This window comes from Aotus nancymaae, unplaced genomic scaffold (genome assembly GCF_030222135.1).
Source record: "Aotus nancymaae isolate 86718 unplaced genomic scaffold, 86718_ANA_hifiasm-v0.15.2.pri h1tg000039l, whole genome shotgun sequence".
In the NCBI taxonomy this organism is placed as follows: domain Eukaryota; kingdom Metazoa; phylum Chordata; class Mammalia; order Primates; family Aotidae; genus Aotus; species Aotus nancymaae.
Window position 1 is genome coordinate 3,846,954 of NW_026988453.1, and position 25,024 is coordinate 3,871,977.

Genomic DNA, 25,024 nt, shown 5'->3' on the forward strand with positions numbered 1-25,024 from the left:
CCCTAAATACTTAACTGATGATTATTTGCTATTATTAACAGTTTTGTTAACTTCACCATTTCATTTTCAAAATTACCATGTTACTATTTAGTAACATGCTTATTTTAAATGAAATAATGAAATAAAATAGCGTTCCTCCACCAGAGCATGAAACTTTATGGTAACTGGCTACTTTGTTGCTCTTTCAACCGAATTAAAACATTTTATATTTATGAGATTTTCCTTCATCTCATGAAATAAAGACATAATGAGCACAAAAATGAAGCCTTGATGCTCATGAAATCATGATAAATGTCATTTTTCTTCTTAGGTATTGGCAAATGTCTGCCCTTCCATGCACACCCACACCCACTACCAACTGCAGGGACTCACCAGTGTTCTGTGCTATGTTCAGTATGCCAGGATGTGCCATGAATATAAATGGTGAGGGGATACAGGGGTGTAACCAAGGAGCTCATAGAGGCCAGGAGGAAGCCAAGAGCCAAATCCTAGCTGTCCTAGCTCCTAGTCACGGCGTTGCTGCCAAAGATTCCAAATGCTGTGGGGAGTTAACTACTATCATAACGTTCACCATTTTGGATCTCACAAACACCCCAAAACTTACAGACATCTCACTGCACAACTCAAGGGGGCATTCTTCACGTAGTTACACTGCCCAGCAGCTCTGCGAACTTGCTCTCATGTGTCCAACCTTTATCTCTAACTCTAGCCCCACCTCTTCTACATTCTCCTGGTTAGCTTTTGTAGAGACCAAAAATTTAAATGCAATTAACCAGAACCCTCCAGTGACTGGCATTTTCTCGAGATTAGAAAGGACGGTAATGAAAGCTCAAGCAAGCCACAGACACGTGGCCTCTGCTTTCAAAAGCTGTCTGAAACTTTCAGATCCATAAAGAAATCTGACTTTTTGTAAAAGATCTTTGCGTATGTTAATCGTGGTCATTAAAGATCATAAGGTTTGAATATCGCAAGATGTCGCCATCATAGCCTATCTACACAAGTCCTATGCAACAATGATATGGCCTGGATTTCTGGCAATCTGCTAAATATACAATTGATATGATTGATTTTAAACCTGTGAAAGAATAGCCATATAAATGCAGTTATATATCAGGAAAAACAAATCTTCTGTAAGATTATGCCCATATTTTGGTATTAGAATAAGTGGTTATAATAGGTATATATTTAACTGATGCAGGTGTCTGATTGGTTGATTAATTAATTAATTTGAGACCAGGTCTCACTCTGTCACCCAGGCTGGGTGATCCTCTCACCTCAGCCTCCTGAGTAGCTGGGACTATAGGTGTGTGCCACCATGCCTGGCTAGTTTTTGTATATTTTATAGAGATGGAGTTTCGCCATGTTGCTCATGCTGGTCTTGAACTCCTGAGCTCAAGCAATCTGCCCACTGCCTTGGCCTCCCAAAGTGCTGGGATTACAGATGTGAGCCACCATGCCCAGCTGATGTCTGTATTTTTTTTTAAATTTTTTTGAGACGGAGTCTCACCCTGTTGCCCAGAGTGCAATGGCTTGATCTCAGCTCACTGCAACCTCTGCCTCCTAGGTTCAAACGATTCTCCTGCCTCAGCCTTCTGAGTAGCTTGGATTACAGGCACCCATCACCACATCCAGTTAATTTTTGTATTTTTTTTTTTTTTTTTTTTTTTTTTTTTTTTTTGAGACGGAGTTTCGCTCTTGATACCCAGGCTGGAGTGCAATGGCGCGATCTCGGCTCACTGCAACCTCCGCCTCCTGGGTTCAGGCAATTCTCCTGCCTCAGCCTCCTGAGTAGCTGGGATTACAGACACGCGCCACCGTGCCCAGCTAATTAATTTTTGTATTTTTAGTAGAGATGGGGTTTCAGCATGTTGGCCGGGCTGATCTCTAACTCCTGACCTTGTGACCTGCCCACCTCAGCCTCCCAAAGCGCTGGGATTACAGGTGTGAGCCACACTGCCTGGCGGTCTGCATTTTTGTTTAAATAAATCTACTGAGTTCATTGGTCTCACAAAGGCTATCTCGGCTTTTGGTTACTGAACAAAACTGGAAAAACCAGTATTTTTGCAAAACAAATAGGAGATTAATAACTTAATTAGTTCTTTGAAAGTACTATGTATTCAAGATTAAAACCACACTCAAAGATTAATCAAGAAAAGCTATGGAAGCTTCTATTACACATACAGAAAATTGAAATCCTGAGAATCCTACTTTATAGATATTCTTAAAAGGAAGCATATAGCTCAATCAGAACCTATTATCTTCAGTACACACTAAATGCTAGGAGAAGATGGTAGGAGAAATCTAAGCTATTAGACCTTCTGCACCTTGGAGCCACTACTGAGTCCTTAGTTCCTGGATTGATGTGCCCAGGACAACGTTAGTCTTGGTCTTTCTTTAAAACACATATGAATTTTCCTTGAATCATTTACCATGATCTCTTATTTTTAAAAAAAAGTCAAAAATGTCGGCCGGGCATGGTGGCTCACGCCTGTAATCCCAGCACTTTGGGAGGCTGAGGCAGGCAGATCATGAGGTCAGGAGTTCAAGACCAGCCTGGCCAATATGATGAAACCCTATCTCTACTAAAAATACAAAAATTAGCCGGTCATGGTGGTGCATGCCTATAGTCCCAGCCAATTGGGAGGCTGAGGCAGGAGAATCGCTTGAACCTGAGAGGCGGAGGTTGCAGAGAGCTGAGATTGCACCACTGCACTCCAGCCTGGGCGACAGAGCAAGACTCCGTCTCAAAAAATAAATAAATAAATAAATAAGTCAAAAATGTATCGTCACCCAATACGTCTCCAACAGCGTTAAGGTAAATTAATTTTCTAGAGGTTTGAATGACTTATTTTACAGGTACTATTTAATATTCATTTCTAGCCACAGATGTACAAAAAAAGAGTATTTATTAATGAGAGTTCAAATATACAAACTAATTCTTTCTTTCTTTCTTTCTTTCTTTCTTTTTTTGTAGTAGAGTCCTGCTCTATTACCCAGGCTGGAGTGCAATGGCTCAAACACAGCTCACTGCAGCCTTGACCTCCTGGGCTCAAGTGATCCTCCCAACCACAGTCTCCTGAGTGGCTAGGACTATAGGTGTATGCCACCACACCCAGCTAATTTTTTAATATTTTTGCAAAGACAGGGTCTCACTATGTTGCTAAGGCTACAAACTAATTTATTAACACAATGCTGTCTTTCTCCATAAAATCAAAGTACATTACTTATACCAAAGCACATGCACAAACTCCCACACTTTTCCTTCACTCTCAAATCCAAAAGAATTTAAAGGAAATTGAATAATATTTATTTATCCATAAGTAAATGAATATGAAATCTGCTCATTATTTTAAAAGGACGGACAGTGAACGTCTCCTAGCTGTCTTCTCCCCATAGGCTATCATCTTTGTGTTTTTACCATCCTTCCAAAAATAATTTCTGTGTGTGAGGGTGTATGTGCACGCACGCACGCACACACACACACATTTATATAAAATACAGTTTTCAATTGGGAATTTTCTGTATCGTTTACATTTTTGCATCCATGACTACTTTATTGTGTAAAATGTCATAAAAATCATGACACATTGGCTGGGCGCGGTGGCTTACATCTGTAATTCGAACACTTTGGGAGGTTGAGGTGGGTAGATCACCGAAGGTCAGGAGTTCGAGACCAGCCTGGCCAACATGGTAAAACCCCGTCTCAACTAAAAATACAAAAATTAACCTGGTGTGGTGGCACCTGCCTGTAATTCCACCTACTTGGGAGGTTGAGGCAGGAGAATCACTTGAACCCAGGAGGCAGAGGTTAAAGTGAGCCAAGATCACTCCAAGATCATTGCACTCCAGCCTGGGTGACAAGACCCAAAAATTAAAAATTGTGACACTTGTTTATAAATGCACTAATGTCCTTTCTGTGAAGCACCATTTGATTGAATGCACTGGGTTGGCGAACTCATATCCCATAGCAGCTTTGTCAGTTCTAAAATGCTGCCCTAGTTTCAGAGTTCATTTTATTATTATCTCCTGACTCCCAGCCCTTAAGATCCTCTGTAATTCCAATCAAATATCACCAGGATTCAAAATGGAAAAAGAAAAAAAAAAGTTAAAAACAGTCCCTCCCTAATTAAAATTGTCCTTCTATTAGCAGACTCTTTCCTTTCCTTTAGATATATTGGACGTTTGAGAGCTCGCTGGGGACATTTCAATCCCCGATCGCCAGTCATTAATTAATTACTCACACTGTGAACGTGTTCATGGAAGTTCTGATGAACCGTCCAGTCCTTCAATGATGGTGTTGGGTGGAGAAAGCCATGGCAGATGCTGCCACCTGGGGAGCAGTGGAAAGAAAGTTTTAAAATGCACTGAGAAGAAGGAGGGATTCGAACACCAGCCAGAAGAACTCAGATTTGATGATGCTGTCAGCTGGGAGCTGTTGAAGTTTTCTGAGTAAGGAAACGTCAGAGAAAGACAGCGAGTCCTCGAATAACATCATTTTGCTCAATGCCATTTCATTATAATGTTCTGTTTTTTAAACAGGTTCTCACTGTCGCCCAGGCTGGAATGCAGCGGCATGATCACAGCTCACTGCAGCCTCGGCCTCCCCAGGCTCAAGCGAGTAGTTGGGACTGTAGGCACATGCCACCAGGCCTGGCTAAGTTTTGCATTTTTTTTTTAATTTAGAGAAGAGGATCTCACCATGTTGCCCAGCCTGGTGTCAAACTCCTGGGCTCAAGTAATCTGTCCACCTCAACCTCCCAAAGTGCTGGGATGACAGGCTTGTGCCACCATGCCTGGCCTCATTATAATGTTGATGAGAAAAAAAAAAGGATTTCCGGCCAGGGCCACTGACTGTGGGGAGTTCCTATGTTCTCCCCATGTCTGAGTGGGTTGTCTCTGGGTACTGTGGTTTCCTGCCACATCACAAAGCTGTGCACGTAAGGTTATTGGCGTGTCTACATGGTCCGAATGTGAGTGTGGGTGGGTGAGTGCTCCCTGCATGGGGGTGTGGGTAAGTGCTTTCTGCATAAGAGTGGAGTGTGGGTGAGGGGGTGCTCCCTTCATGGGAGTGGAGTGTGGGTGAGTGCTTTCTGCATGGGAGTGGAGTGTGGGTGAGGGGGTGCTCCCTTCATGGGGGTGTGGGTAAGTGCTTTCTGCATAAGAGTGGAGTGTGGGTGAGGGGGTGCTACCTGCATGGGAGTGGAGTGTGGATGAGTGCCTTCTGCATGGGAGTGGAGTGTGGGTGTGAGTGCTCCTTCTGAAGAGATGGTGGCCTGTCCAGGGTGGGTTCCCACCTGGCCCCTGAGCTGCTGGGATGAGCTATGACCACGTGCCACGTTGAACTGGAATCATCCCACAAATAATTATGTTACTTGTTTAGTATCACTCTTCCTTAAATGTATGCATAGCTCATATTTAATGTTTAATATCAGAAGCGTTTTGGTCTTTATTTAGAAGTCTGGTGATGCTTTTGTGAGCAGGAATGTGCCATAGGAACCTCGCTCCTGTCTATATAGATTTACCTGTGGTAGAATTGTTCTGCTATATGTTGTTTCACTTAAAGTCACAGTTACCAAGAACTTATCAATGACATGGAGTGAGGACTTAGTGTAGTAATATTCTACTTGGAAAATATTCTCTTCCTGTGGATTAGAGGAATGATGTGTGGAAAGGGTTAATATTTCGAGGTGATGAAGTCCTGGGCTTCAGTGCCAGCATGAAAATGTGGACATTTTGAAAAAATACAAATAGGACTTCGTGACTAAGCAGATATGGGGATTAAGAAGAGAAATGAGTCAGTGATGACAGTACGACTTTGACTGAGCGGGACTGAGGGCGTGGTAGCACCATAGGCATAGGGAAGTCAGAAAGGAGGAATTAGGCTTTCTGTAAGGAAGGTGATGAATCTGGCTTTGGAAATGCTGATTTTGAGCCAAAAAGTTAAGTGAAGAATTGAAGATTCATATCTTCAACCTTAGCTGGCTAGCTAGCTGGGTGATAGATAGACAGATGATAGAAAGATGGTAGCTAGGGTACCAGCAAAAGGATGGGATTGGAGATGTTATGTATATATATGTTTTTATCATGTAATATTTCAAATACATCAAATGCAAATCAAATAGTAATGAACTTCCATGGTCCATCACCTGACTTCAATATGACAAACTCTTGGCCAATCTTGTTTCATCCACAGTCCTCACTCTGTATTATTCTGAAGCAAATTCTAGACATGGAGATAGGGATTTAAAAGTATGAAGCACAGAAAATATAGATTTGGGGAAGACCTCAGAGAACCTTAAAGCAAACTTTCTCATTTTGCAGTTGGGCAAAGCTAAAGATTAGAGAAGTAATTAATTTGCCCTAATTAAAAAAACAAAACCCGTAGAGCTGGAACCGGAACCCAGTTATTTGCAAACAGCTTTGCCAAGTGGTCTTCTTTCTGCGATGAAATGAGGAAAGTAAAGTTGATGTGCAAATTTTTCAAAGCTAAAATTTATTTGTAAAAGTTACTATTTGTAAACATTACAAAAATAAACACTCGCCTTCTGCTTTATTTTTACCTTTGTCCTGTATCATCACACATGCAACACATTATAAAATATAAAATAGGTTCTCACGCTAGCAGTAGAACTAGAGAACTGTGCTGACTTAATTATCCGTAGGCTGGTTTTCACACTGTGGCCCTAGAGCCTCTGAGGTCATTGTAAGTATGCCTTGGCGACAACAAAAGAGTCCTATCTGTCCGGAGTCAGTTTACTGGTGGCTGCCAGGAAAGTCACCTTGGATGACACATTACCTTCTGTATCAGACCTGTTTATGGAGTAAACTTCGTATTGATTGTGGTGAGTAGAATATATAACAAGACAATAAGAGGTGTGTTGATATTAATTCCAGAGAAGGGTACAACCCAAATAATATTCAGCTGCCAGAAGAAAATAGTGTAGTTTTACCAGAAAATATGACAGGTCATGGATCTAGCTTAGATTTATTAATCAGTGAGTCATAGTTTAAATATGTGGCAATGTTCTTTGTGAAGATGTTATGAAACCAAAAAGAAAAAAAAAACACTTTGACTTGTTGAAAAAAAAAAAAGGTGATTTAAAAAATGTGCTTGGGGCCGGGTGTGGAGGCTCACGCCTATAATCCCAGCACTTCGGGAGGGTGAGGTGGGTGGATCACCTGAGGTCTAGAGTTTGAGACTAGCCTGACCAACATGGTGAAACCTCGTCTCTACTAAAAATACAAAATTAGCCAGGCATGGTGGCAAATGCCTGTAATCCCAGCTACTCAGGAGGCTGAGGCAGGAGAATCACTTGAATCCAGGAGGTGGAGGTTGCAGTGAGCTGAGATTGCACCATTGCACTCCAGCCTAGGCAACAAGAGCGAAACAAGGACAAAGAGTCCCTGCTTAAGGTGTTTGATATATAAAAGATGTTTGCTTCAATCTGGCAATAAAGCAACCAATTCAGTTATTTTTATAATACAGTTACCGTAAAACAAATGTTTGGGAGTGTATGTGGTTAGTTTTTTCAGCTAATTAAAAATCTAAACTGTATGCTAATTCTCACAAAAATCTATTATTTAAAATTTTATAATTTAGTACCTTAGTGTCCTTTCTTGAAAAGAATGGTTTCTTATTCAGAGAGTAGGTCCTTCTGTCTTCTTTGATACACGTTTTTTCTTTCGTGAACTAATGATAGGTGGTAGCTTTTAAAAAATAACATCTTTAGGCCGGGTGCGGTGGCTCATGCCTGTAATCCCAGCATTTTGAGAGGCCGAGGCGGGCTGATCACGAGGTCAAGAGATTGAGACCATCCTGGCCAACATGGTGAAACTCCATCTCTCTAAAAAAAAAAAGATAAAAAAAATAAAAATATAAAATAACATCCTTAATTGGGAAAAAATACCGGCAACACTGGGACCATTTTTTTTTTTTTGAAGTTTAATGCTCGTCTGTAAAATACATAATTGAGGAAGCCATGGTATTGCTTCACGTCAGACAACAGAAGAGCAGATGGGTGAGACAAGGAAGAAGTTGCCAAAGGAAAGATCTTAAGGAACGAGAAGCAGAACTCAAGACTCAGTGAGGCAGGAAGAACCAGTAAGAGGGGCCTGAAGATTGTGTAGCAAGCGGGAAGTAAGGGAAGGGCGCTGATAGCCGGCTTCTACTCCATGGGGTATTCGACATACGCAACTGCGCTTAATTCTCATCATGAGCCTGTGAGTTAGAGGCTCTTTCCTGCATCTCTATCTCGTCACCTGGCCTTAAGAAAGAGAAGGTTTCAAGGGTAGTCCACAGTGACCAATGCAATAAAAAAGTTTAAAGTGAGAGCTAGCAGAACACGTGGTTTAAGACAGTCAACAGAGACCACTGGGAGATCATGTGTGTACAGTGGAGGGAACAGAAGCCAGACTGCCAGCAAATTAAACCAGTGAGGTTATATTATGGCTAATATTTTTTTTTTTGCATTACTACAGTTTCTCAAATAATATTATTTTTGTTTAAATATAGTCTCCTTTCCAGAACTTTGGCAGGCAGAGGTAGGAGGATCATTTGAGACCGGGAGTTTGAGACCAGCCTGAACTACTTAGTGAGACCTTCTCTCTTAAAAAATAAAAAAAACTTAGTTGGGTGTGGTGGTGCATGCCTGTGGTCCTAGCTACTTGGGAGGCTGAGGTTGGAGGATTGCTGGAGCCTGGGAACTTAAGGCTGCAGTGAGCTGTGATCACGCCACTGCACTCCAGTATGGGGTGACAGGGTGAGATACTGTCTCAAAAAAACCCAAAACCATATATCCAGTAAATGCTGTTTTTCTGGCTATACCACTTTTATTTATATACAAGTTTGAGTCTAGTGAAAAACTGCCCTTTTTGCTAGTAATTACTATGAACACTTTTAAGGCATTTAGTATATACACTAAGCATTGTGCTAATGCTGCTTTCAGCCTCCCAATGAACTTTTGCTAATGCACCCTGGGACCTTATTAGTTGCCTTATCCTTGTTCCCTGGAAATCAAACATACCACTCAACAGCACTTAGAAGCGGAGAGAGAGCCAGAATCCTGGGGGTTTGTACACTTTGTGGAACTTCTGACATTTTCCTTTGGGTGGAGACAACACTTAGAAACTACCTATACAAGACCATCCTGGCCAACATGGTGAAAACCCGTCTCTACTAAAAATACAAAAATTAGCTGGGAATGGTGGTGCATGCCTATTAGTCCCACTACTTGGGAGGCTGAGGCAGGAGAATCACTTGAACCCGGGAGGCGGAGGTTGCAGTGAACCCAGATCCGGCCACTGCACTCCAGCCTTAGCAAAATCTTGCCCACACCTGGAGAGGATGCTGAGTCTATAAAGCTTGCTTAAGTGTCTACATTTGTGTAACATACTCTCTAAGCTTCCCAACTAATTTGATGCTAACATTTTTAAATAAGGAAAGTATAGATGTTATCAAAGTCAAGCACTGGAAGGAAGCACCCATCTTTCCTTCACTTAAAACTACTAATTGAATTAGCAGGTCAACATTCATTCAATAACACAATGACATTATTTTGATAAGCAGCCCATTTTAAATATTTTCTACAAAGCATTAACCAAGCTGAAGAGAAAACAACTGAGAATGAAAGTAGACAATTTATATTTATCTTTCAAAAGTGGTTCTGAAAATTTCTTCCAGTTTCTATCATTCACTTTTTTCCTAATTCTCATTTATTCAACAATAATTCAAGGACCAATGTGCCTGTGGCACTGTGCGGGTACTAAGCAAAAGGATCACTGATCCGAGGCAGAGTCTCTGTGGAGATTTCTGGTTCTGACAGTAGCTCTGAGGACTATTTATTTTTTTTAAAAAAAAAAAAAAAAAACATCCAGAAGAGAAAAAAAATTGTATTTTATTTAGTGATTCATTTTCTGATGTTTTTAATTTATTAGAATTAAGAAGGGAAATAAATACAATATAGTTATATAAATTTTATTAAATTTTAAAAATCTTAAATATTTTTAAATTCATATACATTTCCATTTACACAAACCACACAGTAACAATTTACAGAAATTTTGCTGACTGTACACAATAAAAAAATTCAAGTGGCAGAGAAAATCATTTTTGAGAATTACTTTTATCATGTTTTCTGATAATATCCATAAGATTAGCTCCTGTAACCAGATCATTCTGTGTCTGTTTGTCTCTCTGTTGTTCCTTTCTCTTCTGGTCATGAAGGTACGGGGAATTTAATAACTGTGGGGGAAGAATGGATCCTGTGGGCTTTACTCGTTTTGCAATGTCCCAGAAGAGTCTTTTTGAATTATTATTGATGAAAGTAATCGCTGTTCCATTTTGACCTAATCTTCCTACTCTTCCAACCTGAAATGAAATGCAAAGAACATTTTCAAGATGTTCCTAAAAAGTCTTAGTGTCTTTTCAAATAAAATGAATTTAGTATATATTCCCTAGAGAACAGGCTACTATTTAAAGTAGTACTGGCCAGGTGTGGTGGCTCAAGCCTGTAACCCCAGCACTTTGGGATGCTGAGGCGGGCAGATTGCCTGCAGTCAGGAGTTCACGACCAGTCTGGCCAACATGGTGAAACCCAGTTTCTACTAAAAATACAAAAATGAGCTGGGCATGGTGGTACGCGCCTGTAATCCCAGCTACTTAATGAGGCTGAGGCAAGAGAATTGCTTGAATCTGGGAGGTGGAGGTTACAATGAGCTGAGATCGCACCACTGCACTTCAGCCTGGCTGACAGTGAGACTCCATCTCAAAAAAAAAAAAAAAAAAAAAATTAGCCGGGCGTGGTAGCATTCCCCTGTAATTCCAGCTACTCGGGGGGCTGAGGCAGGGGAATTGCTTAAACCAGGGAGATAGAGGTTGCAGTGAACTGAGATCGCACCACTGCACTCCAGCCTGAGCAACAGAGTGAGACTGTCTCAAAAAACAACAACAACAAAAAGAAAACATGTCCACACAAAAACTTGTACATGAATGTTCATAGCAGCCTTATTCATAGCAACCAAATGTAGAAACAACCTAAATGTCTAGCAACTGATGGACAGATAAGCAAAGGTGGTAGAGCTATACAAGGAAATATGTTTTGGCAATTTGAAAAATTGAAGTGCCGACGCATACTGTAATATGAATGAAACTTAAAGACATTATGCTAAGTAAAACAATCAACCCCCGTGGAATACTTAATTCCCTGATGTGCAGGTAAATGTGGTGGCACCAAAATAAATAAATAAAGAGAAGTAGTGCTGTATTATCAGGTAAAAGTAAAAGCGACAATGCACCGAAGGCATTAACATCGTTTCAGTGGGTGATTCTAGTAAATGCGGCTTTCACAGGTGATGCTGAGAACGCCACAGACGCGCTTCACTTGAAGGGCTTGCAAGTGATGCCCGAGAAGGAGGACACGTAGCAGTCAGTGAGATAATGTGGCGCGGAGAGAAGGCTCTATTTCTGCCAGAAAGAGAAGCTCTTGTTACCTTTGGCAGCAAAGAAAAGAAAGAACACTTTCAAAACTGAAAGACTAGAACAAATAAGGATATGAAGAGGAGATGAAGACAAGATTCCTTAAAAAAATACTTTAAAGGATCAATTTTATTTTGGCCAGATATATCAACTTAAAATGATCTTTTTAAACAAAACTTTTTTTATGATTATAAAAGCTCACTGATTATATGCTCACTGAAGAAAATAAGAAAATAAGAAAAATAAACCAAAAAAAAAAAACAAAAAAAAAAGAAAAATAAACCAAAAATAAACCAAAAATTTACTACTTAAAATTTTTTTAACACTTTTGGTTACTTACTTCTAGGTTTTTTTTTTTTTTTAATGCACTTTAGGCATACTTTTAAAAACAAAATTTAGATTTCTTTTTTTTTTTTTGAGATAGAGTCTTGCTCTGTCACCGAAGTTGGAGTACAATGGCACAATCTCTGCTCACCGCAACCTCCACCTCCTGGGTTCAAGTGATTCTCCTACCTCAGACTCCCAAATAGCTGGGATAACAGGTGTGTGCCCCTACGCCCAGCTACTTTTTGTATTTTTGGTAGAGATCAGGTTTCACCATGTTGGCCAGGCCGGTCTCGAACTCCTGACCTTGTGATCCACCCGTCTCAGCCTCCCAAAGTGCTGGGATTACAGGCATAAGCCATGGCACCCGGCCCAAAATTTTGTTTTTATACACATATACCTTTTAAAAACAAAATTTAGTTTATATACATATATATCTTAAAAGCAGGCCAGGCATGGTGGCTCCTGCCTGTAATTCCAGCACTTTGGGAGGTCAGTGCAGAAGGATCACTTGAGGTCAGGAGTTTGAGCCTAGCCTGGCCAACATGGAATTAGCTGGGTGTGGTGGTGGACACCTGTAATCCTATTTACTTGGGAGGCTGAGGCACAAGGATCCCTTGAACCTGGGAGGCATAGGTTGCAGTAAGCCGAGATCACGCCACTGCACTCTAGCTTGGGTGACAGAAGAAAAAAAAATCTTAAAAGCAAAAATGTACGCAGTTTTATACATTGCTTTTTTTGGGTGGGGGGCGGGGGATGAAGTCTCTCTCTGTCACCCAGGCTAGAATGCAGTGGCATGCTCTTGGCTCACTTCAACCTCTGCCTCCTGGGTTCAAGCCATTCTCTTGCCTCAGCCTCCTGAGCAGCTGAGATTATAGGCTCCCGCTACCACACCCAGCTAATTATTTTGTATTTTTAGTAGAGATGGGTTTTCACCATGTTGGCCAGGTTGGTCTGGAACTCCTGACCTCAAGTGACCCATCTGCTACGAGTGACCCACCTGCCTTGGCCTCCCAAAGTGCTGGGGTTACAGGTGTGAGCCACTGCCCTGGCTGATACTTTTTTTTTTTCTTTTGAGACAGAGTTTTGCTCTTGTTGCCCAGGCTGGAGTGTAATGGCACAATCTCAGCTCAGTGTGATCTCGGCTCACTGCAACCTCCGCCTCTCAGGTTCAAGCGATTCTCCTGCCTCAGCCTCCAGAGTAGCTGGAATTACAGGCATGCACCACCACGCCTGGCTAATTTTCTATTTTTAGTAAACAGGGTTCTTCCATGTTGGTCAGGCTGGCCTTGAACTCCTGACTTCAGGTGATCTGCCCACCTCAGCCTCCCAAAGTGCTGGGATTACCACGGCTGGCCTCCAATACTGCTTTTTTAAACTTAATATCACATTGAAAATGCCGTACCCAATAAAACTCATGAACAAAATGGTGGTAACATATAAAGTTCCTTACCTGATGGACATACTCATCCATACTTGAAGGCATATCAAAATTGACAACCAGCCTGACACTGATCAAGTCTAGGCCTCGTCCCAAGACTCCTGTGCTCACTACAACTTCAAAGTCTCCTTCCAGTAATCCCTTTCCAAAAAAGCAACAAAATTTATTATTCAGAATTTATTTTGTGTGGTTTTGTGTAATTCTGATAGCTTTCTTTTTTCAATGCTTACTTCAATATTTTCGTTGCAGTATCTTTTCAATAAGTAAAGGTCATAGTTAGTATACCTGAAAAATGTGTGTAGCTAAAATTCTCCCCAATCCCCACGGAATTTATTTTATTAACTTATTCAGGCAAACCTTTTCCAAAGGTGAATTACTGCCCTACCCTACTGCAAACTGACCTGATGTCAGAAATGGTAAGTTCTGAATTAGTAATCTATTTAGTATGTACTCCCTAGAGAACAGGCTATTGCTCCCCAAACACAAAAGCCTGAGCAAGAAACATTAACTTCATGGTAACTGTTTGACGGTCTTGTAATCATTAAAAAAGGGTCTGCTATAAAAACCAGCTGTAATATGGTATCTCTTGAAAATGAGGCAGAACAGATTTATAGAAAACAGAATATACAATGTTGGGTGTCAAACCTTCAATATGTTTTTCCTTTCTATTTGCGACTTCTCCGAATGTATAGATATGCTTTTCAGCCCTGTGATTTTCTGAACGGCTTCACTCAACAAATCTGCTCCTAGTTTGCAGTCCACAAATACTAACACTGGAGGCTTGAAGAGTTTCTTATCCTGAAAAATTAAAGACATTATCAACAATTATTCATATAATGTAATTTATAATGGGAAGTTTCTCTGAAAGATTACCACAAGCTAGTTATCAATAGGTTTATAAATATTAAGATAAAAGGTATATTGTTAAAGTAAGTTTTATTTAAAATATGCACAGACAGAAGCTAGTCTACTGCCCCTCGTATATTTCTCCATCACTTAATTCTGCAAGAGTAATTCAACATTTTAAGTGCGACTAATGTAGTTCTACATGCTTTTTTCATTGTTTTTTTCCTACTACAAGTAGGTGTTGAAATTTTTTTTTCTTTTTTTGTGTGTGTTCTTTTTCCTACTACAAGTAGGTATAGAAATACATGCTGCTAATACGTCAATACCACCCATATTTAACTTAATACTATTTATAAGTAACTATGCTTGCACATATCACCTACTTAACAAATTTCTGTTTACACTAGTAACAGTTAAAACAATTTCTCAAGGACAGACTAGCCAAGAAATACCTTGCCCCTACCTTATATATAAATCTAAAATATTTTAAAAGGAAAACATATTCTTTAGGAATAATCTTGAGGCTGGGTATGGTGGCTCACCCCTGTTATCCCAGCACTTTGGGAAGCCAAGGCGGGCGGATCACGAGGTCAGGAGATCGAGACCATCCTGGCCAACATGGTGAAACACCGTCTCTACTAAAAATACAAAAATTAGCTGGGCGTAGTGGCGCGTGACTATAATCCCAGCTACTAGGGAGGTTGAGGCCTGGTGACGTGGCAGGCGCCTGTAATCCCAGCTACTCCGAGGCTGAAGCAGGAAAATCACTTGAACCAGGGAGTTGGAGGTTGCAGTGAGCCGAGATCACGCCACTGCACTCCAACCTGGCAACAGAGTGAGACTCCATCTCAAAAAAAGAAAAAAGGAATAATCTTGGTATTTAAATATATTTCTATAATAAGGAAAAGAAAACTCAACCCTGTATCTATCCAACATGTTTTCCCAAATAGCTATTTATTTGATTCCCATAAAATTCTAAGGTAGGTAAAGCAATTTATTAGTGAATACCTATATCAAATTCCCTAAAAGCTGTATCTAAAAATCATTCTCTTAAGAACTGTGAAAAATGCAAACACAATCCATAAAACATGGTTAACTGCTTTACTACTCACATTTAAAATTTCAAATAATTTTTTCTTTTTGGCTGGGTCTTCTACCCACAAAATAATCTGACGTACATTGGCACAAGGTAGGTTCTTTTCTCCAGTGATAATTCTCACAGGATTATGCAGAAGCTGGCTTGCTAGTTGTTCTATGCTAGTTGGAATTGTGGCTGAAACCAAAATGGTCTGACAATCATTAGGAATGTTTTCCAAGATGTCAAGTACTTGTTCTTGAAAGCCCATCTTTAACATGGTATCAGCCTAAAATAAAATTGTATTAAAGTTAGTCTTGCTTGACATTAAAACCCAGAACCACCCCAAAAAAAGACTGATATAATGAACAACATATAAAATTAAAAATTCTTAAACAGAAAACTATACCACAATGTCAAGAGAACTAAAAAATATACATTTATACAAAATTATACACCGTGCAACTAAATGTTTACAATGATCTACAAAGATTATTACTGGCATCATTAATGGTAGCAAAAAACTATATACATTCTAAACATTCATCAGTAGGGGATTTGTTAAATTATGGTAGATCCATATGACACTATGCTGTCAAGAAAAATTATCAGAAAGCCCTTTATTAAATAATGAATGATTGCTAGGTCAAAAAAAAAAAGCAAAGTAGATAATATTATGTGTAACAAGATACCTATTTATGCTACAAAATATTATATGTGTATACACTCAAGACACTTAATTGCTAACACCAGGGAGAAGGCTGGAAAGCTGATAGGGAGGGAATTCCACTTTGTTTTAGTTTTTTGCTAATTTTTTTTTTAACTATGAACACAGATATTTGTAATATTATTTTAAATAAAAATTTAATGTTAGGGGCTGCTATGATCTGAACTGTGGTGATCCCCCTAAATTCATATGTTGAAATCTAACCCGCAATGTACTTGAAGTAAGAGGGGAAGCCTTTGGGGGTGACTAAGTCATGAGGGCTCCACCCTTATGAATGGAATTAGTGCCCTTCTAAAAGAGGCTGGATGGAGCTCTGTGTGAGGATGCAGCAAGAGGGCACCGTCTTTGAAGCAGAGAGCAAGCCCTCACCAGACACTGAATCAAGGTTAGCGCTTTGATCCTGGACTTCCCAGCCTCAAGAACTGTGAGAAAAAGTTTCTGCTGTTTATAAACTACCCAGTCTAAGGTACTTTGTTATAGCACCAGGAATGGACTAATATAGGGGCTTTGACTTCTGTCTGTTCTTCCATACTGTTGGTTTCTTACAATAATGAATTACCAAGCAAATAGAAAAATTTTTTAAAGTTAGTGCTGCCATAAAAAAAAAGATTAAAGCTATCTTGAGTTTCAAATACAATCCAGGTGTCTATAATTTTGGAACAATTAGGTATTTAATTCTTTTTTTTCCCCTTCTGGTCCTTGATTCAGGATAATTATTTTAAACTATGAAGGCATTATGGGTGTTTGAGATAGGGTCTTGCTTTGTCACACAGTCTGGAGTGCAGTGACATGATCCTAGCTTGCTGGAACCTTAAACTCCTGGGCTCAAGAGATCCTCCAGCTTTAGCCTCCTAAGTAGCTGGGACTATAGGCACAAGCCAGGGCATCCAGCTCAGCACTGTATTTTTAAGTGCCTACTAATGTGCTGTCATTCATATTAAAATCTGAATATTCATTTTAATATTATTCAGTGTAGAAAAATATTGTCACCCAGGTTGGAGTGCAGTGGTGCCATCTCAGCTTACTGTGCAACGTCCCAGACTCAAGTGAGCCTCCCACCTCAGCTTCTCAAATAGCTGGGACTACAGGTGTGCGCTACCATATCCAGCTAATTTTGTATTTTTAGTAGAGATGGGGTTTTGCTATGTTGCCCAGGCTCCACCCCCATTTTCTAACATGTCTTTAATATGCACAAATTATTCAACAGATGTTATTCAAAATGCAGAGTGGACCATAAAAAGCATTTTTTTTTTTTTTTTTGAGACAGGGTCTTGCTCTGTCACCTAGGCTGGAGTACAGTGGTGCAATCATGGCTCACTGCAACTTCTGCCTCCTGGGCTCAAGTGATCCTCCTGCCTCAGTCTCCTGAGTAGCTGGGCCCACAGGCACATGCCACCATGCCCGGCTAAGTTTTGGTATTTTTTGTAGAGATTGCATTTCCCCATGTTGCACAGGCTGGTCTTGAACTCCTGGCATCAAGCAATCCTCCTGCCTGGACCTCCCAAAGTGCTGCTATTACAGGCATGAGCCCATGCACCCGGACATCCCCTCTCCTGATTTTTTTCCTCCCTCATTAGCTACTCTGAGACTCCTTTCTCTTCTCTCAATCTTCATACACTGGGAAGCCCCATAGGCTGGGTCACAGGCTTCTTTCTTCCCCATCTGTGCTCTCTCCTCAGATAAGATCAACAAATTCCACGGCTCTGAATACCATGCATGCATCAAAGACTCCCAAAATCATACCTCAGGCCACATCTCCTTCCCCAAACTCAAGCGGCAGAAACTATCTGCAACTTAGCATCTCCACTTGGTTCCATCAGGCCCCTCAAATTCAACACATTCAAAACAGAAGTTTCTATTTCCTTCCTGCCAAACCCACTCCTACCCCAGAACACATCCTAGGAAACGGCGCCACCAGAAACTCCTATTTCAACTCTTCTCTTCACCACCCCACACTGACTCCATTAACCGTCCTGTCAACCCACTAGCTCACCCCAGAGCTGGTCACTTCTCCCAGCTCATACTCGCAAGACTGCTCACAATCCTGTTACCCCCATCCCATAACCAATTCTTCTAAAATATAATTCTCTATATATTTACATTTACATTGACATATAAATTCCAGACATATTCTTCTAAAATATAAATCACCTCCTCTGCTTAAACCCTCCAATGGTTTCCCATCACTTAGAATAAAATCCAACTTCTAACCATGGCCAAAAAGTCTTACAAGTTCTCATCTTTGTCCACTTCTCTGACTTCGTATCCTAGCACTCTCCCCTCACTGCCTGTGACTCTGCCACACCAGCCATCTTTCTGTTCCCAAATACCTCCCAATTGCTCCCCTGTTGGCACCTGGCTAAGAGTCTTCCCTTGAGATGGATCGCTGCATGACTGGCTCCCTCTCATTCCGATCTTAGCATAAATGTCACCATCTCAGAGCACTCTCCCTGACTACCAATCTAAGGTAACCCTGGGGGTTGCCACTGCCATATCACCTTGTGTAAGTACATTTATCACAGCTCCACGAGACAGCTCATGTGTCTCATTTTCCATGTATTCTCAAAACCAAGAGTTGTCAGCACATGAAAACCCCTAACAATGCATTCTGTAAATGAACTGACACTAATTCTAGGCACTGAATAAGCACCTACCTATATGTCAGGCAACTTAACTAGTCAGTGTGTCCCAAACCTCTCTGAAGATAAGAATCACCTGGGGGGGAAACAAGGATCACCTGGAATGAGTTTTTAGCGATTCCTGGCTCCAACTCAGAATATCCAAGTGAGAGGTCTGGTCTTGTCTTATGTTCAGTGAGCAAGTCAGGTGACTCTTATCATTAAGGAAACTTGAACAAACATTGTGCTAAGAGAAAATTTTAAAACTCTATGCACAGTTCAACAGAGCAGAGAGAAGAAAAAGGCCTAAAATCTGATGGGGGGAGTGAGGGATTTCAGAGTTACAGATAAAGAAGGAAGAGCAGGTCGAAAGGATGGGAGAGAATTCCAGGCCAAAGGACAGGTTTGACAGGAGACACAGAGGGTCGCACAGCAGATAATTTCAAAGGAATTATCTGAGTTTTCATCTCTGACTATTCTTGGATCTTCAGCCTCCTCTTGAAACACTGCTTCTCTCTTCTTCGAGGATATTATCCATTCTCAGTTCCTCTCTGGCGTCTCAAGTGGCTTTTTTAGTGACTCATCTTCAAACTCCACAAGCCAGGTCCCTAGCCCCAGTCCCTGCCTGTTTCTGCTCACTTCTAACTTTCCTCCCTTAGAGAAACCATACGTTTCATGGATTCCGATGCCTCTTTTATTTTTTAAATTTTCTCGGCAGCCTCCTGAGCCAGAGCATTTGAGATCTACAAAATACTACCCCTTAGTTCATCATTCGCAGGAAATTCACCATGTCTAAAGCCAAACTCAATCATTATTACCAAGACCAGATTTTCCCACTTGTCCTGTTAAAGGCACAACTATAATTGATGGAGTCACCTCTGCTGCCTTCCTCTTCCTCTCTCATCCTCAGGCATCAGAAGACTCCTGAGTGATTCCTCTATTGTGACTCTCAGATTTGACCTGTGACTCCCACTGCCTCCACCCTGGGAGCCCTCACCCCTGTCTGGATTGCTGGCTGTTCTGTCCCAGATTCTTTGATTTCTCCTATTCTGAGCAGCAGGGTAATCTCCTAAACCACTACTCAATAATTTAGAAAGCCTCACTGTCTCCCCACATCAAATCCAGATCCCTCTGCCTTCCTGCAAGGCCCTCTATAATTTGGCCCCACCCTAGCAACCCAATTTTACTTCCTATTATTTCTCAGAAGAATTCTTCAAGCTGGTGGTCTCTTCCCCGGCCCCTGCACACATGCACCTGGACTTTCTGACTCTGCTTATGTCAGTCCCTTCACTTGGAATATCTGATACATCCTCTTGTTTTCTAAACCTTTTTCCATCTTTTGAGGCCTGGGTCAAATCTCATTACCTCTAAGAAGCAATTTTTTGCAGTGCCAATACATTTATTCTCTCATTTCTCCTTTTGACCTTATTTCTCCGGAACAATTAGCATATCATACACAGTCCAACTTATTTATTTATTTATTTTTGAGACAGAGTTTTGCTTTTGTTGCCCAGGCTGGAGTGCAAATGGTGCAATCTCAGCTCACTGCAACCTCCACCTCCTGGGTTCAAGTGATTCTCCTGCCTCAGCCTCCCAAGTAGCTGGGATTATAGGCATGCACCACCATGCCCGGCTAATTTTGTATTTTTTAGTAGAGACGGGGTTTCACCATGTTGGTTGGGCTGGTCTCGAACTCGCGATCTCAGGTGATCCACCCACCTCAGCCTCCCAAAGTGCTAGGATTACAGGCGTGAGCCACCGTGCCCAGCCATACAGTCCCATTTTTTCACTAGTATCTTCCATCAGCCATTGGCAAACTACAGCTCTGGGGACAAATTTAGACCTTTACCTGTTTTTATAAATAATGTTTTATGGGAACCCCGTCACACCCATTCATTTTCATACCATCTACACTTGTACTGAGTAGTTCCAACAGAGACTATACAGCCCCCAAAGCCTAAGGTATTTACCATCTGGTCCTTTACAGAAAGTGTTTGCCAATCCCTGGCCTACATCATGTCAGTACTTTTGTATCTCCGTACATGATAGTGTTCTTGCCTTTACTTCAGTATATGCGTCTTTTCTCTCTAACAAGATTTCAGCACCTTGTAGGGTTGAATGGTATTCAAAACTGCTCTGTGATCCCATCCAAACTTATCCAGAACTGGCCAATTCTTCCCTAAATAATGCTTCTGTACTGACTGCAGTTTCAGTATATAACTGATTATGTTGTTCACCAGCTCATTTTCCCTCTAGATCACACAGAAACCATATTCCTTAAGTGCCAATGAGCTGGGACAGAGGCTGCATAAGATGCGGAGAACTTAAGAACTTAAGAACACGGGGCTTATCAACAAAGGGAAGCCTAGTCATGCTCAGGGTGACAGTATGTCTAATGATAATCAGATGCAATGAGTCAGTTCTACAGGAACTTGATAAATGTTTGCTGAATGAACACTTCCCTTGTGCCATAATGGTGAGCATAGCACTAAAGTGCCTCATGAAGCCCTGTTAGCAGAAGAAAATGAAAATGCTGAAAAGAGAAGTGAGGATGAGGCCGGGCGCAGTGGCTCATGCCTATAATTCCAGCACTTTGGGAGGCTGAGGCGGGTGGATCACGAGGTCAAGAGATCGAGACCATCCCGGTCAACATGGTGAAACCCCATCTCTACTAAACATATAAAAAATTAGCCAAGCATGGTGGTGCGTGCCTGTAGTCCCAGCTACTTGGGAGGCTGAGGCAGGAGAATTGCTTGAACCCAGGAGGCGGAGGTTGCAGTGAGCTGAGATCACACCATTGCACTCCAGCCTGGGTAACAAGAGCGAAACTCCGTCTCAAAAAAAAAAAAAAAAAAAAAGAAAATGCTGAAAAGAGAAGTGAGGATGAGGCCAGGTGCAGTGGCTCATGCCTATAATCCCAGCACTTTGGAGGCCAAGGCAGGAGGATCACTTGAGCCCAGGAATTCAAGACCAGGCTGGGCAACATAGCAAGACCCTGTCTCAAAAAATAAATAAATAAATAAATAAACAGAGAAGTGAGGATGAATGGAACCTAACCTGAGAATCCATATAAGAATTACTTCTCAGGCCAGATGCAGTGGCTCACGTCTGTAATCCTACCACTTTGGGAGGCTGAGGTGAGCAGATCACTTGAGGCCAGGAGTTTGAGACTAGCCTGGCCAACATGGTAAAACTCGGTCTCTACTAAAAATATAAAAATTAGCCAGGCGTGGTGGTGCACTCCTGTAATCCCAGCTACTCAGGAGGCTGAAGCATGAGAATGGCTTGAGTCTAGGAGGTGGAGGTTGCAGTGAGCTGAGATCATGCCATCACACTCCAGTGTGGGTAACAGAGAAAAACTGTCTAAAAAAAATTACTTCTCTGGCTCATAAGATGGGGAGAACTTAAGAACATGGGGCTTATCAACAAAGAGAAGCCTAGTCACATTCAGGGTGACAGTATGTCTAATGATAATCAGATGCAATAAATCAGTTCTACCAAATGGCCATGCTAGAAAAATGCTGTATTTGCAGGACTCTTCAGTCTGTAAGACATTTTTGGCCGGATGTGGTGGCTCACACTTAGAACTTTGGGAGGCCAAGAAGGGTGGATCACCTGAGGTCAGGAGTTTGAGACCTGGCCAACATGGTGAAACTTTGTCTCTACTAAAGCCGGGCATGGTGGTAGGAGCCTGTAATCCCAGCTATTCAGGAGGCTGAGGCAGGAGAATCACTTGAACCCAGGAGGTGGATGCTGCAGTGAGCCTAGATCGCGCACCACTGGACTCCAGCCTGGGCAACAGAGCTGCACACTGTCTCAAAAGAAAAAAAAGACATTTTTACCATCATTCTTCATCTTTGCCATAGCTTGCCTAAGATCTCAGGGGAGGTGGAGTAAATGTTAAAATCTTGGTCTTGTGGGTATTGGCTACGTGTTCTATCCTACTGCTACTTACTGGGGCCAACGGAAGGCAGGGTGAGACACTATCACTGGTCAGCACCCAGCACCCCGCATTTGTGATCACTGGCCAACGGAAGGCTGGCCGAGACACTATCACTGGTCAGCACCCAGCACCCCGCATTTGTGATCACTGGCCAACGGAAGGCTGGCCGAGACACTATCACTGGTCAGCACCCAGCACCCCGCATTTGTGATCACTGGCCAACGGAAGGCTGGCCGAGACACTATCACTGGTCAGCACCCAGCACCCCGCATTTGTGATCACTGGCCAACGGAAGGCTGGCCAAGACACTATCACTGGTCAGCACATAGCACCCCGCATTTGTGATCATTGCTAAGGTCAGGCCTCTGCTCTGTCACTGTTGGCGAGACATGGGAAGATGCGTGCACCACGCAGACAGAAATGGCACATGCCCAGGGTGGGCTGGCACATGGTTCTGTGTCCCTATGGTGGAATATCACCAAGCAAGAACACTTTTACTTCATCTTACTAGGCAGGTCAAAAGTATAAAAATGCCTCTATAGTATATGTAACATAGAAAGTCAGAACCACAGATGCCTATGTCCACACAGAAAAAAAAAGTTTTAAAGGCCATCTGCTGGGCATGGTGGCTTATGCCTCTAATCCCAGTACTTTGGAAGGCCAAGGCAAGAGGATCCCTTGAGCCCAGGAGTTCAAGACTAATCAGCCTGGACAACATAGTGGGACCCCATCTCTACAAAAAACAAATTAGCCAGGCATGGTGATGTGTGTGCCTGTAGTCCCAGCTACTCAGGAGTCTGAGATGGGAGGATCACTTGAGTGTGGGAGGTTGAGGGTGCAGTGAGCAGCCTCCATCACTGCATTCCAGCTTGGGTGACCTGAGTGACACAGCAAGACCCTGTCTCATTACTTGCCACTGACTAATTTTGCAAACAAATGATGGACAGCATCAAATTTAAAAAAACAAAACAAAAAACTTACCATTGAGAATAGAGTACCTACTGAATTTGTGTATTCTGTCATTTAGGAGAAGACAGCTCTGGTTTAATTTTAGTGTAGTGCACCTTATGTTAGCTTCAGCGCTACACAGAAACCAGCTGAAGAACCACTGCTGCAAATTTTTAAAAGTCCCTGAGGCATTGTTTTTAGAGAGAAAACGTCCTGACTATACAATGAAATTATATAACTATCATTTCCATAAATCATATAAAATCATGTAACCGTTTTTTAGACACCACTACTTACTTCATCTACTACCACAATCTTTATACCACAGAGTTCTACAGAGCTCTGCTTCATTATATCCAGAAGTCGCCCAGGGGTTGCTATAATAACCTGAATAAAAGAGAAAAAGCAAATTTTAAAAATCATTCATTCCATATTGATTGAGCAACTAATATGTGCCAGGTGCTGTGTTAAGCACTCAGAATTCAGTGATGACTATGCCAGACATAGTCTCTGCTCTCACAAAACTTGTAATATAAAGGACAAAACATAAAGCAAGAAAGTGCTCATGAGATAAATACACTATGCCATAAATGGAGGGACGTATCCATCCAGTCCTACCCAACACACAGGTCAAACCTACAGGATTAGTGGGTGTGAGCAAGGTGAGGAGTAATTAAGGACAGAGAAAAGCATCTATGACATTCCTGAGGCTCCAAATGGTAAAGTGGCGGGGAGAATGGGACAGGCTGAGGCTTGAAACAAGGCAGGGACCAGGAAGGGCCTTATAGGCAGTTTAACTGCATGGTTCTGTAAACAAGTGAAAATTCTGTACCATCTTTGGGCTTTTTATTTCATTTTTAAATTAAGAGGTTGGGCAAAGTAATTTCTAAGGTTGCTTAAGGTTCCTTAACAATTTTATAATATGTTAGTGGCTAATAATGAGGGCTTTTTTTTTTTTTTTGATACAGTCTTGCTCTATCACCCAGAAGGGAGTGCAGTGGTGTAATCGTGGCTCACTGAAGCCTTAACTTCCTGGGCTCAAGGGGTCCTCCTGCCTCAGCCTCCCAAATAACTGGGACTACAGGTGCATGCCACCACACCTGGCTAATTTTTTTGAAATAGAATCTTGCTCTGTCACCCAGGCTGGAGTGCAAATGGTGCCACCTGGGCTCACCGCAACCTCCACCTCCAGGGTTCAAGTGATTCTCCTGCCTCAGCCTCCTGAGTAGCTGGAATTACAGGCATGCACCACTACGCTCGGCTAATTTTGTATTTTTAGTAGAGACAGGGTTTCACTATGTTGGCCAGGCCTGACCTCATGATCCACCCGCCTCCTAAACTGCTGGGATTATAGGCATGAGCTATCGCACCCAGCCAATTTTTTGATTTGTTTTTTATAGAGACAAGGTCTCTATATTGCCCAGACTAGTCTCAAACTCCTGGATTCAAGCAATCCTCCCGCCTTGGCCTCCCAAAGATTACAGGCATTAGCCACTACACTCAGCTCATTTTTACCTTTTTTTAAACAATAAGGAAAAATGCTTTAATACCAATCACATCTCCCCCATACTTCTATGCTACTGTTGGCCAGTATTTAACTTACTTCTTTCTCTCTTTCTTTGTTCGCCT

General features: G+C 41.7%; 1 protein-coding gene across 9 annotated transcripts in view; it reads right to left on the bottom strand.

Moving 5' to 3' along the window:
• Window positions 1-3,922: 3,922 nt before the first annotated feature.
• Window positions 3,923-25,024, bottom strand: part of DDX59 (DEAD-box helicase 59) — a 29,993-nt gene continuing 8,891 nt past the window's right edge. For 5 of the 9 annotated variants that reach the window (XM_012459560.2, XM_012459562.3, XM_064360211.1 and 2 more), the window contains exons 4-8: window positions 23,693-23,782; window positions 15,197-15,448; window positions 13,884-14,036; window positions 13,251-13,379; window positions 9,873-10,366 (exon numbers count right to left, since the gene is read on the bottom strand). In XM_012459560.2, the coding sequence (XP_012314983.2) occupies window positions 10,103-10,366; window positions 13,251-13,379; window positions 13,884-14,036; window positions 15,197-15,448; window positions 23,693-23,782 (888 nt within the window). In that variant the 3' untranslated portion in view covers window positions 9,873-10,102. Of the gene's footprint in view, window positions 4,331-6,799; window positions 6,923-7,508; window positions 7,845-9,872; window positions 10,367-10,940; window positions 11,462-13,250; window positions 13,380-13,883; window positions 14,037-15,196; window positions 15,449-23,692; window positions 23,783-25,024 lie in introns of those variants that run through there. The other 4 variants (XR_010336483.1, XM_064360213.1, XM_064360212.1 and 1 more) reach the window with 4 other exon arrangements.